Here is an 18,658-nt window from a genome sequence, read left to right on the forward strand (position 1 = left end):
TGTTAGTTCAGAATGGTGCTGGGAAACAGATTCTATAAAGGAATCACAGAAAAGGTGATAGGATGAGGACCTTGATTTTGAAACTTTGATAAACAAGCAGAGAAGAGAATTTATTTATTTATTTATTTATTTTATTTTGTATTTTTCTGAAGCTGGAAACGGGGAGAGACAGTCAGACAGACTCCCGCATGCGCCCGACCGGGATCCACCCGGCACGCCCACCAGGGGCGACGCTCTGCCCATTAGGGGGCGATGCTCTGCCCCTCCGGGGTGTCGCTCCGCCGCGACCAGAGCCACTCTAGCGCCTGGGGCAGAGGCCAAGGAGCCATCCCCAGCGCCCGGGCCATCTTTGCTCCAATGGAGCCTTGGCTGCGGGAGGGGAAGAGAGAGACAGAGAGGAAGGAGGGGGTGGGGGTGGAGAAGCAAATGGGCACTTCTCCTATGTGCCCTGGCCGGGAATCGAACCCGGGTCCCCCGCATGCCAGGCCGACGCTCTACCGCTGAGCCAACTGGCCAGGGCGAGAGAAGAGAATTTAAAATGTGAATAGCAATATGAACAAGATAAGGGGGGGAAGAAACTTTTCTCTACCCTTAAAGTTCTTTTGGCTGGTCTTATACCAAGGAGACGTGAGACAAATGAACAAGAGAAAATAAGCAAATTTAATATATACATATATATGGGAACCCTGTATACATGAGAGAGTCGGAGATCTCACATGCGTAAGAGGTTCGAGACACAGGGAAAATGGGCATAGGTAAGGCACCTCAGCTAGGGCTGAGGTAAGGCACTGTGAGGTAATGCACTAGAAGGTCATGGCAGGGAGAGCACATGGTCAGTAATTATTAGTTTTCCCTACCATATAGAAAGGTAAAAGGTCATTTCTGATTTTAACTCCTATCCTGGGCCAGGCTTATAATTTAAATTCTTCTAGGTAGTTAAGGGGCAAGAAGTTTCTTTTGAGCCCTCAGGGTTTCAGTTGCTTTAGCTCACAACAATCCACCTACACAGAGGCACATCTTAGGGTAGATCATTCTGAACCCCTGCAAAGGGCATAAAGTGCTAATGTCCATGGTGTGCTTGTAAAATGGCAGCTGGTCCCATGTGACTAAAGTGTGGGGAGACCCAACATGGAAACCTGCTGACAGCCTGACCAGGCAGTGGCGCAGTGGATAGAGTGTCGGACTGGGATGCAGAGGACCCAGGTTCAAGACCCCGAGGTTGCCAGCTTGAGCACGGGCTCATCTGGTTTGAGCAAAAGCCCAAACCCAAGGTCGCTGGCTCCAGCAAGGGGTTACTCGGTCTGCTGAAGGCCTGCTGTCAAGGCACATATGAGAAAGCAATCAATGAACAGCTAAGGTGTTGCAACACGCAATGAAAAACTAATGATTGAAAAAAAAAACAAAAACAAACTAATGATTGATGCTTCTCATCTCTCTCCGTTCTAGTCTGTCTGTCCCTGTCTATCCCTCTCTCTGACTCACTCTCTGTCTCTGTAAAAACAAAACAAAACAAACCCTGCTGACAGTTGTGGTATGTGATAGGACTGGGTCTCTTAGGATTGTGGGGTCTTGATATCACACTAAGGGATTTAGATTTTTTTAAAAATAGGCATTGGGTTTCTTTTTTAAATTATTTTTTAGATTTTATTTGTTGATTCTTATGGAGGGGGGGGAGATAGAGAGAGTGGAGGGAGAAGTGGGAAGCATCAACTTATAGTTGCTTCCGGTAAGTACCTTGACCAGGCAAGCCCAGGGTTTTGAACTGGTGACCTCAGCGTTCCACTGCGCCACCACAGGTCAGACTGGGGTTCTTTTAAATCAACTGGGATGTTTTCTCCATGTTAGGACTCTTCCCAACTGCCTTTATCCTTAATTTAATTTTTGATTTTTATTCTTACTTAAGTGAGAGGCGGCAAAAGAGCAAGGGTCAGGAACCTTTTTGGCTGAGAGAGCCATGAACACCACATATTTTAAAATATAATTCTGTGAGAGCCATACAATGACCCGTGTACATTACGCATTATCCCATAAAATCTGGTGTTGTCCCGGAGGACAGCTGTGATTGGCTCCAGCCACCCACAACCATGAACATGAGCGGTAGAAAATGAATGGATTGTAATACATGTGAATATGTTTTTTGTTTGTTTGTTTGTTTGTTTTGTATTTTTCTGAAGTTGGAAACAGGAAGGCAGTCAGACAGACTCCCGCATGCGCCGGACCGGGATCCACCCAGCACGCCCACCAGGGGGCGATGCTCTGCCCATCTGGGGCGTCACTCTGTTGCAACCAGAGCCATTCTAGTGCCTGAGGCAGAGGCCACAGAGCCATCCTCAGCGCCCGGGACAATTTTGCTCCAATGGAGCCTTGGCTGCAGGAGGGGAAGAGAGAGACAGAGAGGAAGGAGAGGGGGAGGAGTGGAGAAGCAGATGGGCGCTTCTCCTGTGTGCCCTGGCCGGGAATCGAACCCGGGACTCCTGCACTCCAGGCTGACGCTCTACCACTGAGCCAATCGGCCAGGGCCTGTTTTATATTTTTAACGTTATTATTTTTTTATTAAAGATTTGCCTGTGAGCCAGATGCAGCCACCAAGAGCCACATCTGGCTCGTGAGCCATAGGTTCCCGACCCCTGCAATAGAGAGACAGATTCCTGCATGCTCCCCAATTAGGATCCACCTGGCAATCCGCATCGGGGGCCTATGCTCACAATCGAGCTATTTTTTGTACCTAAGGTAGAGGCTCCACAGAGCCATCCTCAGCGCCCGGGCCAGCACACTCAAATCAGTCGAGCCATGGTTGCAGGAGGGGAAGAGATAGAGAATGAGAGAGAGAGAAAGGGAAGGGGGAGGGGCAGAGAAGCACATGGTTGCTTCTGCTGTATGCCCTGACTGGAAATCGAACCTGGGACTTCCACATGCCAGGTCAACGCTCTACCACTGAACCAGCTGGCAAAGAAGGAAAGGTAGCCTGAACAGTGGGGTGCAGTGGGTAGAGCATCGTCCTGGGAGGTTGAATTTCTGGGTTTGAAACCCCAAGGTCACCAGCTTGAGCATGGGGTCGCTGGCTTGAATGTGAGGTCATTGACATGATCCCATGGTCACTGACTTGAGTCCAGAGGGTGCTGGCCTGAAGCCCAGACTTGAGAAGGGGTCACCGGCTCAGCTTAAGCCTCCCCCCTCCAGCCCCAGGCAGGTATGAGTAGCAATCAGTGAACAACTAAAGTGACGCAACTACAGGTTGATGCTTCTCCTCTTTCTCCTCCTCCCCACCCCTCTTGTCTGGTTGGCTGGCTTAAATAAATAAATAAAATAAAAGGGCAAAAAAAATCAACTTTTAAGTATAGTGATGTTGCTCAGAGATAGGCAGAACCTATAAAATTCTAAGATTTTGGCCATTTTTGTGACACCCTGCTTCTCTTCTGGTGTTCTCTGGCTCCGAGCCTGGCCCTCAGTCCCAGCTCCATCCTAGTGGCTTGTTTGCTCTGGTTCTCCTTTTGTCATCTGTTCAAGTGAAGGAATTGGATCCTAGAATATTTGAACTGGTGGTTTTAAATTTATTTATTAATTTTATTGATTTTAGTGAGAGAGGAATGGAGAGAAAGAAACATACAGAAACTGGAACATCGAGCTGTTCCTGTATGTGCTCTGACTGGGGATTGAACCAACAACCTCTGTGGTTTGGGACAGTGCTCGAACCAGCTGAACTTGTGGTTTTAAACAAGCTTTTAGAGATTTTAAGTGGTTAGAAATAACTTTTAGATAGTTGTAAGCAAACTCTGAATTTTTTTTCTTATACTGAGGAAGAATATATGGGATGAATAGTAAAGTTTTTAAAAAATACTTTCTTTTTTTTCCAAATTTGAGGGCATTAAGTATTGAGAATCATCTTAAAATTTGCTTTTCTTCTTTTAAAATTGAGATGTAATTGAAGATTCCACTCTTCAGGATGGTCAAAGCAGAAATGTAAGTGCTGTGTCATTGTCGTCTCTTGTTTTGGCCCACATAACCAGACTTCAGACTGTATCACATGGCTAACAGTGGGAGGTATCTAGTGTAGATTATTCTTCTTGGAGAAATAGATTTAAATTCACTTGGACAGAGATGTAGGAGGCAGGTTCCTGTTTAGAGATCTAAAATGCATTCGGTCAGGACTGAACCCAAGCTGCCGGGATAGTTCCTGTAAGTAAGCTAGCTTTCTGCCTTGTGCTGGAAGGTTTTGTGTGTGTGTGCCTGTGGATGCAATGCTTTTATATTTAGAGGCCAGAGCTCTCTAAAGTAGTAATGGGAAGATTAACTCTTTGTTTTGGGGAACTACATGGAAATAAAATGTATGAGCTGGGTGATCCTTCAGCTATTCTAGTAACCAGTGGCTCTCTCCTGTTGCTAATCCTATAAGGAACAGGACAAATGGTGGTTAACAGAAACCTGCCCAGCCTGGAACTCCCTATAGTTTGTCACAGTACAGCTATTGTCCTTGAAGTGTGTAGGGAGGCACCTGGGGTAGAAAGTTAGCATGTTCTCCAGGGAATTTAGAGTTTACTGCTCAGGATAGTTAAGATGTTACTGAATTGTCTGTTGCTTTTTGCCAGTCTGGTTCTGGGGAGTAGCGGGAGAAATTCAGATTAGCCGAGGGGATTATGTGCCTCCGAGTTGCATGAGATGGCAGCTGAGTCCTTTAGAGATTCTTAATAAAGATGTGGTTTTACTTACAATAAAATATAGTTTTGATTGAAAGTATAAATCAAGGTTTTCTAGTTAATTAAATGGAAAACAGAACACAGCCATCAGACAAGGTTCAGCTTGATATCAGTAGGCCCCTTAAATTCATTAAAACAAATCTGAGGAATAAAGTCCTCATTTAATGACTGAAACTTTGCTAGGCAAACTAAAAAATTCTCATGCTGAATATGAAATCTTTATGATGCAGGCTATACCTATCACCATGTCAGATTATAAATGGTCTTAAAATCACATTGGGTCTGGCTGGGCCGCTGGTTTTTTTCCACGCCTGAGAAACAGCACTGCATTTTGGCCACAACACTCTCAATAATGTCTTCGGGTAGCAGCTTGGTTGTTGGCTTCAGAATATCAGTCATGCAAAAAAAGTATAGAAGAAAATATTTAGCCCATGTATCTTTATAGTTCTGTGTCTTGTCCATAACTCACCTCCCGCAAAATAACAGGACAGATTATCAATCACAGATAAAATTTAAGTGAGCATTATGGGCAGTCTCCTACCTTTAAGAATTATTATTAAATATTTATGTATTAAATTGGTTATTTGGAACGTAAAGTGCATTTCCCTTAGACAACAATGTTGTAAATGATTATTTTGTTTCTAAACGAATCCAGGTTATTAAGAACTTTTTTTTTCTTTCTAAAATTGTCAGGAGGCAGTCTTTTGAAAGACATCAAACTTGTCCTTAGCCATTGTATTGCCTCCCTATCTCCTCCTAGGGCCCACTTGCCCTCTCCCAACTTTATCTTTTCCAGGTTGGCTTTATTCCCAGAAATGTCCCATGTTGCTAAATTATTATTTAAAATTATTTTTTTAATTTAAAATATTTTTTTAGAGGGAAAGAGGGAGAGAGACAGAAACATTGTTTTGTTCCTGTATGTGCCTTGACCCGGGATCAAACCCACAATTTCTATGTATCTGGACAATGCTCTAACCAACTGAGCTGTTTTTCTCCCTTTTCATACTAACCCCAGAAACTCAGAAACTTTCAGAGGAATTTCTCTCTGAGATCAGGAGAAAATTACTTGATAAGCAATTCCACAAAGGTGGTCCTTCTATATAACATTTGATCCCTTTTAAATTGTGAAATAAGCTACAATACTTTTAAAAAGAGAATGCTGGCTTACTCAAATGAATCTTGGTGGAAGTTTGGCTAATGTGACAGTACCATAAAAATACAGTGTTATGAACAGTGACTGAGTATGTTGGTGGGACTTAGGCTTCTGTTCTTCCTTTTTATGAGTTTTCTTTTTCTGCACTAGCAACACCTTGGGCATGGGGTGGTAGGCAGAGATGACAACAGCTCTAACCATCTGCAAACTAGATTGCTCATTTCTCATCAGAAAGAATCAGCCCAGATCCCAAGTGACTGACTATAGATAAGACAACTGACCTAGAATTTTCAAGAGGACTCCCAGGAGCCTAAAAAATTGTCCATACTACTGTGCGTTTAAATTACATATGAATACTATTTAATCTCTTAGACCTAGAAAATATTTTTAGTTCAGTATTATTCCCGAGTTTGTGATCTAAAGTAAACCATAAAACAGAGAAGCTGCTTGTGACCTCATCATATATTCTTATGTACTCTTTATGAGTACATAACTATTAATAGCAAGAGGTAGTCAAGGGAGCAGAATTCTCTCCTGTGCTTCATCATCCTGTCATGTCATTTTCTGTGGTTTGCCTGTTCAAAACCAGTCTAGATTACCAGATAGTTTCATTTCAGACATGTAGTCAGAATGAAAGATCAGATGTCCAAGGTGCTATGTTGAAAAACTATGTTCTCTTGGTGACTGGTTAAATAATGTGGGGCTTACTTTCTGGCAGAGTGGTGTCAAGTCTCCTTTGATGTAAGCCAGCTCTGAGTAGAGTTCTTTTTTAAGAGGGGGGGGGGGGAAGGAAGAGGAAGAGAGAGAAACATCCATTTTGTTCCACTTATTTATGCTTTCATTGGTTGATTTTTATAAGTGCCCTGACTGGGAATTGAACCCACAACCTTGGTTTAGCTGTACAGTGCTCTAACCAATTGAGCTATCCAGCCAGGGCTGGGTAGAGTTTAAAACTCCAGTAAGCTTTGTGCAAACAGAGCCCTGTGCACTGATGAGTCTGTTTTCAGTCTCTCTCTTTGCTAAAAAGCTTTTAATAAACCTGAACCCAGTTATAATTGAGAGTATTTGATATATAAAGTATTTCCATAATTTAATAATGTGAATTCACATTCACATTGAGGATATATATGAAGTTTGTTTATTTCTAACTTAACTGATGAAACTGAATTATAAGTAGTTTATAGAGTAATCAAGCTCAGGAATCATGTAACATACCATTCTCATTTTACAGATTAGGGAACTCAGCCCTGGAAGATGACTCACTCAAAGCCACAGTAAGAATCAGATTAGACTAGTGCTTCAGCGAAGCAATAAAACTTCTGTAGCCAGCTTTCTTTTCTTGCCTCCGATTGACAAATCCATTTAAAATTAACGTTATTATATATATAAATAAAAGACAAGTAGTATAAATAGCAAGAAATTTATTTAAATTTTTATTTATTTACTCATTGACTTTAGGAAGAGAGGAAGAGAAAAACATTGATTTGTTGTTCCACTAATTTTTTTTATTTTTAAATTGTTTTCTTTTTCAAGTGAGAGGAGGGGAGGTAGTGAGTCAGACTCTTGCATGCACCCCAACCAGGATCCACCTGACAGCCCCTGTCTGGGTCCAATGCTTTGCCTATCTGGGGCCATGCTTACAGCTGAGCTATTTTTAGTGCCTGAGGTAGAGCCTCCATGGAGCCATCCTCAGTGCCCAGAGCTGATGTGCTCGAACCAGCTGAACCATAGCTGTGGGAGGAGAAGAGAGAAAGAGAGAGAGAGAGAGAAGGGGGAGGGGGAAGGGTGCTAGAGAAGCAGATGGTAGATGGTCGCTTCTCCTGTGTGTCCTGGCTAGGAATCGAACCCAGGACATCCACACGCCAGTCCGACATTCTACCACTGAGCCAACTGGCCAGGGCTTTGTTCTACTTATTTATACATTTGCTGGTTGATTTTTGTTTCTGTCCTGACCCCAGAGATGGAATTTGCAACCTTGGAATATCAGGATGACGCTGTAACCAACCCAGTAACCCAACCAGGGCACAAGATATTTTTAAAAAGTAGATACTTTTCGGCCTGACCTGTGGTGGCGCAGTGGATCAAGTGTCGACCTGGAAATGCTGAGGTCCCTGGTTCGAAACCCTAGGCTTGCCTGGTCAAGGCATATATGGGAGTTGATGCTTCTAGCTCCTCCCCCCTTCTCTCTCTCCCTCTCTCTCTCCTCTCTAAAAATGAATAAAATAAAAAAAAGTAGATACTTTTCATTCACAATGAAATTTGAGGCTAACACTGTGTCATATCGTTTTGTGCATACACTATATAACTAAACATTTAAGACATAAATGAATATTAAATCACTTTAAATGAGTCTGTAAATGTGGGGATAAATTTATTCATGAGTTTATTGAAATCAATTCTGAAACACTTGCAGAACCAGTTTTAATAACTCTGTAGAGCACTTAAGGAATTTATTTTATGTCTTAGAATGAGTAACTACATAATTGGGGTGCTCTTTTTTTTTTTTTTTTTGTATTTTTCTGAAGCTGGAAACGGGGAGAGACAGTCAGACAGACTCCCGCATGCACCCGACCGGGATCCACCGGGCACGCCCACCAGGGGGCGATGCTCTGCCCCTCCGGGGCGTTGCTCTGTTGCGACCAGAGCCACTCTAGCACCTGGGGCAGAGGCCAAGGAGCCATCCCCAGTGCCCGGGCCATCTTTGCTCCAATGGAGCCTCGGCTGCGGGAGGGGAAGAGAGAGACAGAGAGGAAGGAGAGGGGGAGGGGTGGAGAAGCAGCCCTGTGTGCCCTGGCCGGGAATCGAACCAGGGACTTCTGCACGCCAGGCTGACGCTCTACCACTGAGCCAACCGGCCAGAGCCAGGGTGCTCTCTTTAATATATTGAAAACCAGGGCTTTCTGACTAAGAGTGTGCACTTGCACTTCCAATACAATACTAGCATTGCTTTTACAGGGTAATTTTCCATAAGAAAAATACTGTGTATGTGTTTGTGTGTGTTTAATCATACTGCTATTTATATTTGGTGACAAGAAAAGAATGGCTTAACTGTGTTGAGTTGTAGATGCTGGCTCATTGGCTAGATGCACACAGAACCAAGTGACCTTCCTATTTTATGTCTAATTTTCTATCAGTTTAACTTCTAAGGCTGAATTTAAGCTGCTGTTCATATTCCATGAACCACAGGTCAGCTCAGGAAGTGGTTTGGGAGATGGTGGTAATGGGGGAGGGGGGAGGGGAATGATTACAGAGTATTAAAAGCTCCCTTTGAGAATATGTACTCAGATAAATGAGGTTTAAAATCTATTGCTGGATTTTCTGTATTTTCCCATGTCCAAAATTAGAAAACTTTGACTAGATTGCATGAAATAAGTGTCATAATTATATATTTCCAGCAAAAATAAATCTATTGAGCTTTTATTACAGATGGTACAGATATCCTTTCAAATTCTCTTTGATTATGAAACTAGTTATAGACATCCTTTATTGTTTTCAGTTCATAAGAACTTCCATAGGCTAACTGATAATAATGGTTATCATAGGTAGAAAAGGGAAAAAGCAATGGCTTTTTTCTTTTTAAGAGAGAAACAGACTGGGACAGACAGATAAGGAATGGAGAGAGATGAGAAGCATCAACTTGTAGTTGTAGCACTTTAGTTGTTCATTGATTGCTTTCTCATACGTGCCTTGACTGGGGGTTCTAGGTGAGCCAGTGACCCTTGCTTAAGCCAGCGACCTTTGGGCTCAAGCCAGAGACCTTTGGGCTCAAGCCGGAGACCATGAGGTCATGTCTATGATCCCACACTCAAGCTTGGTAAGCCAGCGCTCAAGCTGGATGAGCCCCACACTCAAGCCAGTGACCTCAGGGTTTCAGACCTGGGTCTTCAGTGTCCCAGGTTGATGCTTTATATCCATTGCGCCTCCATCTGGTCAGGCAATTAAACCTTTGACATTAAAATCTATCGATTGGTTAAAACATCATCAGGAAGCACAGAGGTGCATCCCCATCAGGGCACATATAGGAACAGCTTGATCTCTCTCTGCCCCCCTTTCCTCTCTCACTGAAATCAATAAATTAAAAACTTAAAAAATTTTTGTCAGACTTTTAAAAAGTTCTTTAATTAGTTATTTTTTAGCTTTTTCCCTGGCAGGTTCTGGAGTGACAATAATACTTCATGTTGCCAAATAGAATTATTTTGTTAATATTTTCCATCATTATTTTTAATTTATTTATATATTTATTTTTGGCGTCAGGGTTAACAATTAGTCAAAGTGGTTTTTGATAGGCTTTTATAAGACTTATTTGTTAGGGAATATTAAAAGTTATTTTCAAAGAGACCAGCAGATTAAATCTATTAAAGATATTGTGAGCTTTACAAACTCAGAAACGTGGTTTTTCAAAATTTTGTATATATAACACAATTGAATTAAATGGATCAATATTTCATGACTTGTTTTTCTTACTACATGCTTAAATCTGTAATTTGTAGCAAATTCCTAAGACTAAATAAATTAGATAATCTAAGTTTTTCTTTTGAAAGAATTATTTTACTAAGCTATAAGTGCCTGTAGTATGTTTAATTAAAGTATTATAATGGGCTACTTGCACAAGACAAACATTGATAACTAACATAAAATAACATTCCTCCTACCTTCTAAGTTCTTTTAGTTGGGCCAAAGTAACACGAGAAAAATTAATAGCATGATCGGTGGTGGCGCAGTGGATAGAGCGTTATCCTGGGATGCTGAGATCCCAGGTTCGAAACCCCAAGGTTGCCAGCTTGAGCATGGGCTCATTGGCTTGAGTGCAGGCTCAGCAGCTTGAGCACCAGGTCTCCATCTTGAGCGTGGGATCATTGACATGATCCCTTGGTTGCTGGCTTAAGCCCAAGATTGCTGGCTTGAGCAAGGAGTCACTGGCTCGCCTTGAACCCTTTGACCTCCTCTCCATCAAGGCACATATGAGAATTAGTCTGTGAACAACTAAAGTAATGCAACTATGAGTTGATGCTTCTGCTCTCTCTCCCTTCCTGTCTCTTTCTCTCGGTCTCTCACAAAAAAAAATAAATAAAAATAAAAAATTTTTAAAAGTTGATATAAATTCAGTATTTCCAAATCTTGTCATTTAACTTGCAATTATATAATATAAAGAATATACAGTAAGTGTTCTCACCAAACCTTATATATAGTTATGTCCTAACCCCTTCCTCTAGCATTCCCTATGCTGGACATAGTTATTTTTTTTCTGGACACTTTCCTAGAAGTAAGTCTTGCTCCTGGGCTTATCCCCTCTGTGCTTTGTTCTGTGTCATAGTAGAACTGAATTTGCCATCTATGTTAGTCTAGTTTATTAGCTCTGCTTGCTTTAAGCCTCTATGCTACTACTCCTACACTTTCTGCATCATTGAAACACACAGCAAAGCCTTTTAGGTGTTTGATTTGGGAATGGGGGATGGGGTAGGTTCTGATTTTTCAAGGTTCCAGATGTATTTGCTTTGTGCATATTTTATAATTGTGGTAGTCTCACAGCTTGGTCTTATGGGAGAACTAAGAAGAAATAATGATTGGAAAAGTATAACTTTCGCCTGACCTATAGTGGCACAGTGGATAAAGTGTCAACCTGGAATGCTGAGGTTGCTGGTTCGAAACCCTGGGCTTACCTGGTCAAGGCACATATGGGAGTTGATGCTTCCTGCTTCTTCCTCTCCACTCTCTTCGTCTTCTCTAAAATGAATAAATAAACACATTTTTAAAAAATGTATGATTTTCATATTTGTATCACAGGTAGAAAAAGTGGGAGCAGAGTGGGGATAAAGGTGAAGATAGAATGACTATTCCTTGCTGTTTATTTCTTTTTTAGTAAATTTGTTGGAGAGAGGTAGATAGTAGGGGAGAGTTTGAAAGGAGAGCCTGAACATTAAGTATCTTGAATCATAGTAAATTTTGTCCTTTTAAAATTTGGTTTGGGGAAAGACTATGTGTATTTAGTTGAGATTCTTTAGTCAACAGAAATAAATTGACTGAATTTGGCAAAAGAAAGATTGGAAGGTTGCTCACTTAGAATCTAGAAAGGAGACAACCAGGGCAAATGAACAGCTGCCACTGTGGCCCTTCCTTCCAGGATGTAGTCATGAAATGGTCCTTTCCAACTATTGTCTTCCTGTCTTCTGATTGGCCAAACTCCAGTTATGTGTCTAACCTGTTGAGGTGGGGTGTGTGGGGGGGGATAAGATAAAACACATTTCTGGCCAGACAGAAGCAGTAGCCAATATACCATGCAACTACAGATTGTTATTTTATGTACATTTGCCTGGTCAGGCTTATATGTCCCCTTATCCTTATGAGTCTCTTGGAGACTTGATTCAAATAGACTATTTGAGAGCAGAGATACTACCCTGCACACTTTTTTATATTTTACTATGCTTAGAATAAACCAGGAATTCAGTTTATTGCAGGCTCTTTGTCTCTTTTTACTACATTATTTCTGTATTTTCTTGGCTATTCACCTACAGTTTTGCCTATAATAGATTGTACTTCTTAATTCAGGTTATGTTTGAAAATTGAGAACCTGGTATTCTGTAAAAATAATATACATGACCACAGAGAGGAACTACCTCTCCTTGCTAATTCAGGGAACATGTCCTTACTTTTCACACCAGCAGAGCTAAGTGTAGTTTGGTGTTGACATAGCAATCCACAAGTGATTCATGAAGAAACAGGACTTGCCTCAGGATGAGACCCCTATTCATAGTCTTTGGTCAAGAAAGGTGACTTTATCTCCTTGATAAAAATGTAACCTTTTTAAAAAAATGAAAATCTAATCTAATCTGATGTCTGTTTGTTTATTCTTTTAAGACTTATTCTGGGACATAATTTAGAAATGAAGATAATATGGAATATTTGAAAGGGTTATAAGACTTTTTTTTTTACAGAGACAGAGAGAGTCAGAGAGAGAGGTAGACAGGACAGACAGACAGGAACGGAGAGAGATGAGAAGCATCAATCATCAATTTTTCGTTGTGACACCTTAGTTGTTTATTGATTGCTTTCTCATATGTGCCTTGACCGCGGGCCTTCAGCAGACCGAGTAATCCCTTGCTCGAGCCAGCGACCTTGGGTCCAAGCTGGTGAGCTTTTTGCTCAAGCCAGATGAACCCGTGCTCAAGCCAGATGAGCCCGTGCTCAAGCTGGCAACCTTGGGATCTTGAACCTGGGTCCTCCTCATCCCAGTCCGACGCTCTATCCACTGCACCGCTGCCTGGTCAGACAGGGTTTTAAGACTTTAAATCAAAAGACTTGATTGAGGCTAACGGTCTGTAACCTGGGATAAATGGACTTTTTAAATATACTTCCACCTGATTGATGGTGGCACAGTGGATAGAATGTTGACCCGGAATGCTGAGGTTGCTGGTTTAAAACACAGAGGTCACTGGCTCTGAGCATGGGCTCATCAGGGCAGGGGTGACTCGCTTGAATTGGAGATTGTTCACATGACCCCTATAGCATGAGCCCAAAAATCGCTGGCATAAAAAGCCCAAGGTCTCTGTATTGAACAAGAGGACACTGGCTTGGCCCTGGTCAAATCTCTCGGAAGTAGTCAGTGCACAACTAAAGTGAAAGCAACTATGAATTCATGCTTCTCACCCTCTCTCTCCCTTCCTGCCTTTCTCTCAAATAAATAAAATACACTTCACGTTTCTTACTAATGAAAAGGACAAAATGGCACTTGCTCTGTTTATCTCTCAGATAATGTTAGAGAAAAGTGTTTACCTTGGATAAGACTGTTACTGTGCTTTAATTTTCTAATCTGTAAAATGAGGATGTCACTTCTAGATCTAAACGTTTGGATTTTAATTTTTTGTTGTTGTTTAAAGAACTGACAAGAGTTCCTAAGAATGCTTTCCGCTTGGTAGTGCTCATTGTATGAAACATTTTTCCCCCTTTACCCAGGCAGTTGCAGTGGTGCAGAATGGCTGACCTCAGTCTTGCAGATGCATTAACAGAACCACCTCCAGAAATTGAGGGAGAGATAAAACGGGATTTTATTGCCACACTGGAGGCAGAGGCCTATGATGATGTTGTGGGAGAAACTGTTGGAAAAACAGACTACATTCCTCTTCTGGATGATGATGATAAGACTGGGAATTCAGAGTCAAAGAAGAAACCAGGCTCAGATACTAGCCAGGTTGAAGGTAAGTAATTAAACCAAACTAGATATATAGTTCAGAAAGTAGATTAGGGATTATGCTTTGGGTCATAATCTTGGAATCTTTGAGGAAACTGAACTGAATTTTTTTTTTCAGTGAATTTCTTTTTTTTTTTTTAATAAATAAATTTTTATTTTAATGGGGTGACATCAATAAATCAGGGTACATATATTCAAAGAAAACATTTCCAGGTGAACTGAATTTTTTACTATATAAAAATTATATAGTATTTTTTTATTTATAATAAAAAAATATAGTAAATTTTTTACTATATAACTTTCTTTCTATATAAATTTCTTTATTTGAAACCAAGGAGGTAAGTTTTATACCCTTTAGTTGAGTGTGTGTTCATAGAAGCTGTTGATTACTTTTAACCCAGAGGTTTCTTCTGTAGTGTCTCAATTTCCGTATAATCTTCCTCTTAATTTCCTAAATTTAAGTGTTTGCTGTGTCTTTTCTTTGAAAGTAGCCTTGAAAAATTAGAGACATAAAATTCTGTGTTTACGTGAAGACTTAATTTAGAATGGAATCAGATACGTCTGACTGGTTGGTAGTACAATGGATAGAGCATCAATCTGGGATGCTGAGGACCCAGGTTCAAAACCCTGAGGTTGCCAACTTGAGCTCGGTTTTATCTGGCTTAAGTGTGGGGTTGCTGATTTGAGTGCAGGCTCATCCAACTTGAGTGTGTGATCATTAACATGATCCCATGGTGGCTGGCTTGAGCCCAAGGTCACTGGCTTGAGCAAGGTATCACTGGTTTGGCTGGAACCCTCCGTCAAGGCACGTATGAGAAGCAATCAGTGAACAACTAAAGTGAGGCAACTGAGTCGATGCTTCTCATCTCTCTCTCTCTTAAAAAAAAAAAGGAATGGAGTCAGATACCACTTGACTTTGGGAGTAATCCCTGGTCAGGATTAAAACATGATGAAATCCTTTAAAAGAGATTTGCTGCTTTTATATAGTACTGGATCAGATTTGCTAATATTTGAGGATTTTTGCGTCTATGTTCGTATAGGATATTGGTCTGTTTTCTTGTGATGCTTTTGTCTAGTTTTGAAATTGAGGTCATGCTGGCATCATAAAATGAATTGGAAAATCTTTTGAAATAGTTTGCTTAGAATTGATCTTTTTTTCTTTAGTATTTGATAGATTTCCTCAGTAATTTCTTTTTCAGTTAAAAAATAGGAATTCATTTTCTTTTTTACTTTTCCAAGTGAGAGGAGGGGGAGATAGAGAGACAGACTCCTGCATGTGCCCTGACTGGGATCCACCCAGCCACCCCTGTCTGAACCAATGCTCTGCCCATCTGGGGCCATGCTCACAACTGAGCTATTTGTAACGCTTGAGGCAGAGGCTCCACGGAGCCATCCTCAGCACCCTACCCTGGGCTGATGTGCTTAAACCAGTTGAGCCATGGCTGTGGGAGGGGAAGAGAAAAAGAGAGGAAGAGGAAGGGTGGAGAAGCAGATAGTAGTCACTTCTCCTGTGTGCCCTGACTGGGAATCGAACCCAGGACATCCACACGCCAGGCTGACACTCAACCACTGAGTCAGCTGGCTAGGGCCGGAATTCATTTTCTGTGAGAGACATAGAACTATTTGGGTCACTCATTTCTTCTCAATGAGATTCTTCTCAAGTGCATTTGTATCTTTCAAGGAACTGTTCCATTTCCTCTAAGTTATCAAATTAATGGAGATTAAATTGTAATTATCTTTATTTATTTATTCATTTTAGAGAGGAGAGGGAGAGACAGAGAGAGAGAGGAGAGACAGAGAGAGAGAAGGGGGGGAGGAGCTGGAAGCATCAACTCCCATATGTGGCTTGACCAGGCAAGCCCAGGGTTTTGAACCAGTGACCTCAGCATATCCAGGTCGGTGCTTTATCCACTGCGCCACCACAGGTCAGGCCGTAATTATCTTTTAATGTTTGTGCAATTTATTGTCATGTGCCTCTTTTCACTCATTATATTAGTAATTTATGTACTTTTCTTGATGAGTCTGGATAGAGGATTATCAATTAATAATCTTTAACATCCGGCTTTTTGTTTTCTTCTATTTTTCTGTTTTTCATCTGCTTATATCTTTAATATTTTCTTCCTTTTGCTTACTTTGAATTTATTTGCTCATTTTCTACCTTTTAAAACTGGCAGTTTAGATCATTGATTTGAATTAATACTCTTTGGGGGGGGAGTGAGAGGAGTAGGGGATGACAGAGACAGACAGGACAGGAAGGGATAGAGATGAGAAGCATCAACTAGTAGTTGCGGCACTTTAGTTGATCATTGATTGCTTTCTCATATGTGCCTTGACCGGAGGGCTCCAGCCAAGCTAGTGATCCCTTGCTCAAGCTAGCAACCTTTGGGCTCAAGCCTGTGACCATGGGGTCATGTCTATGATCCCACGCTCAAGCTGGTGACCCCATGCTCAAGCCAGTGATTTTGGGGTTTTGAACCTGGGACCTCAGCATTCCAGGTGGAAGCTCTATCCACTGCACCACCACCTGTCTGGCTCAAAATATTTTCTGATTTTCCTTGTGAATTCCTCTTTGACCCATGGGTTATTTAGAAGTATGTTAATTTCTAGAATTGGGCACCTGAAATCTGTATAATTACGTTAACCAAGTATCACCCCAATAAATTCAATTAAAAAAAACTGTATGGCCTGACCAGGTGGTGGTACAGTGGATAGAACATCAGCCTGATACACAGAGGACCCAGGTTCGAAACCTCAAGGTTGCTGGCTTAAGTGCGGAGTTGCTGACTTGAGCACAGGGTCACTGGCTTGAGCGTGGGATCATAGACATGACCCCATGGTCGTTGTCTTTAGCCTAAAGATCACTAGCTTGAAGCCCAACATTGCTGGCTTGAGCCCGAGGTTATTGGCTTGAGCAACGGGTCACTGGCTCGGCTGGAGGGGCCTCCCCTCCCCCCCCCCCCGCTCCCCCCCCCATCAAGGCACATATGAGAAAGTAATTAACAACCAAGGTACCACAATGAAGAATTGATGCTTCTCATTTCTCTCCGTTCCTGTCTGTCTCTCACTAAAAACAAATAAAAAAACTATGTTAATTTTTCAACATTCGGGAATTTCCCAGGTGCCTTTCTATAATTGATATTTAGTTTTATTCTGTTGTGGCCAGAAGACATCCTTTGAAGTTTCAATTTATTTCAGTTTGTCAGAGTTTGCTTTATAGTTCAGGATATGGCCTGTGGTCAATGTTCTGTGAGCACTTGAAGTAATAACATGGTGCTGTTAGTGTGTGGAGTACTCTTATTAATGTCAAGTAAGTCTAGTTGGTTGATAGTGTTGTTTAGGTTTTCTGTATCCTTGCTGACTTTATATCTACTTGTTCTAATGATTTGTGAGATAGGCATATCGAAGTAATTTTGTTTCTGCCTTTAGTCCTATCAGGGTTTTTTTTTTTTTTTTTTTTACAGAGACAGAGAGAGAGAGAGTCAGAGAGAGGGATAGACAGGGACAGACAGACAAGAATGGAGAGATGAGAAGCATCAATCATTAGTTTTTCATTGCGCATTGCAGCACCTTAGTTGTTCATTGATTGCTTTCTCATATGTGCCTTGACCGCGGGCCTTCAGCAGACCGAGTAAACCCTTGCTCAAGCCAGCGACCTTGGGCTCAAGCTGGTGAGCTTTTGCTCAAACCAGATGAGCCCGCGCTCAAGCTGGCGACCTTGGGGTCTCGAACCTGGGTTCTCTGCATCCCAGTCCGACGCTCTATCCACTGCGCCACCGCCTGGTCAGGCAGTCTTTTCAGTTTTTGTTTGATGTATTTTGAAGATCAGTTGTTATGTGCATATACATTTAGATCATATCTTCTTGATGAATTGACCCTCTTAGGATCCCTCTTTATTCCTGATAATATTGTTTGTTCTGAAGTCTAATTCTGTTCTGAAGTCTAATTTTTGTCTTATATTAATATAGCCACCCTTGCTTCCTTTTGATTTGTGTTTGCAGGGTATATCTATCTCCATCATTTTACTTTGAACACATTTCTTTCTTAATATTTAATAAAAGTGGGTTTCTTATAGACAAAATATAGATGGTCTTGCATTTGTCTAATTCTACAGAGCTCTGTCTTCTAACTGATGTGTTTAGCCTATATATGGTTATATGGTTATTGATATGGTTGGATTTAAATCTGTCACTTTACTAGTTGATTTCTAGTTTTTCCATCTTTTTTTTTTTGTTTTTTTTTTTTTCATTTTTCTGAAGCTGGAAACAGGGAGAGACAGACAGACTCCCGCATGCGCCCGACCGGGATCCACCCGGCACGCCCACCATGGGCGACGCTCTGCCCACCAGGGGGCGATGCTCTGCCCATCCTGGGCGTCGCCATGTTGCGACCAGAGCCACTCTAGCGCCTGGGGCAGAGGCCACAGAGCCATCCCCAGCTCCCGGGCCATCTTTGCTCCAATGGAGCCTTGGCTGCGGGAGGGGATGAGAGAGACAGAGAGGAAAGCGCGGCGGAGGGGTGGAGAAGCAAATGGGCGCTTCTCCTGTGTGCCCTGGCCGGGAATCGAACCCGGGTCCTCCGCATGCTAGGCCGACGCTCTACCGCTGAGCCAACCGGCCAGGGCCCCAT

The 18,658-nt window shown here is 41.8% G+C and overlaps 1 protein-coding gene and 1 non-coding gene across 23 annotated transcripts in view; one reads left to right on the plus strand and one right to left on the minus strand.

The window, feature by feature from the left end:
- Positions 1 to 18,658, plus strand: part of MAP4 (microtubule associated protein 4) — a 174,622-nt gene that overhangs the window by 46,094 nt on the left and 109,870 nt on the right. For 21 of the 22 annotated variants that reach the window (XM_066246021.1, XM_066246023.1, XM_066246024.1 and 18 more), the window contains exon 2: positions 13,798 to 14,039. In XM_066246021.1, the coding sequence (XP_066102118.1) occupies positions 13,817 to 14,039 (223 nt within the window). In that variant the 5' untranslated portion in view covers positions 13,798 to 13,816. Of the gene's footprint in view, positions 1 to 4,038; positions 4,177 to 13,797; positions 14,040 to 18,658 lie in introns of those variants that run through there. The other variant, XM_066246018.1, reaches the window with a different exon arrangement.
- On the minus strand, positions 2,445 to 2,520 carry TRNAS-GGA (transfer RNA serine (anticodon GGA)). The gene has a single exon. It is a non-coding gene; the product is annotated as a tRNA-Ser (tRNA).

The sequence above is a fragment of the Saccopteryx bilineata genome, chromosome 10 (genome assembly GCF_036850765.1).
Source record: "Saccopteryx bilineata isolate mSacBil1 chromosome 10, mSacBil1_pri_phased_curated, whole genome shotgun sequence".
Classification (NCBI taxonomy): domain Eukaryota; kingdom Metazoa; phylum Chordata; class Mammalia; order Chiroptera; family Emballonuridae; genus Saccopteryx; species Saccopteryx bilineata.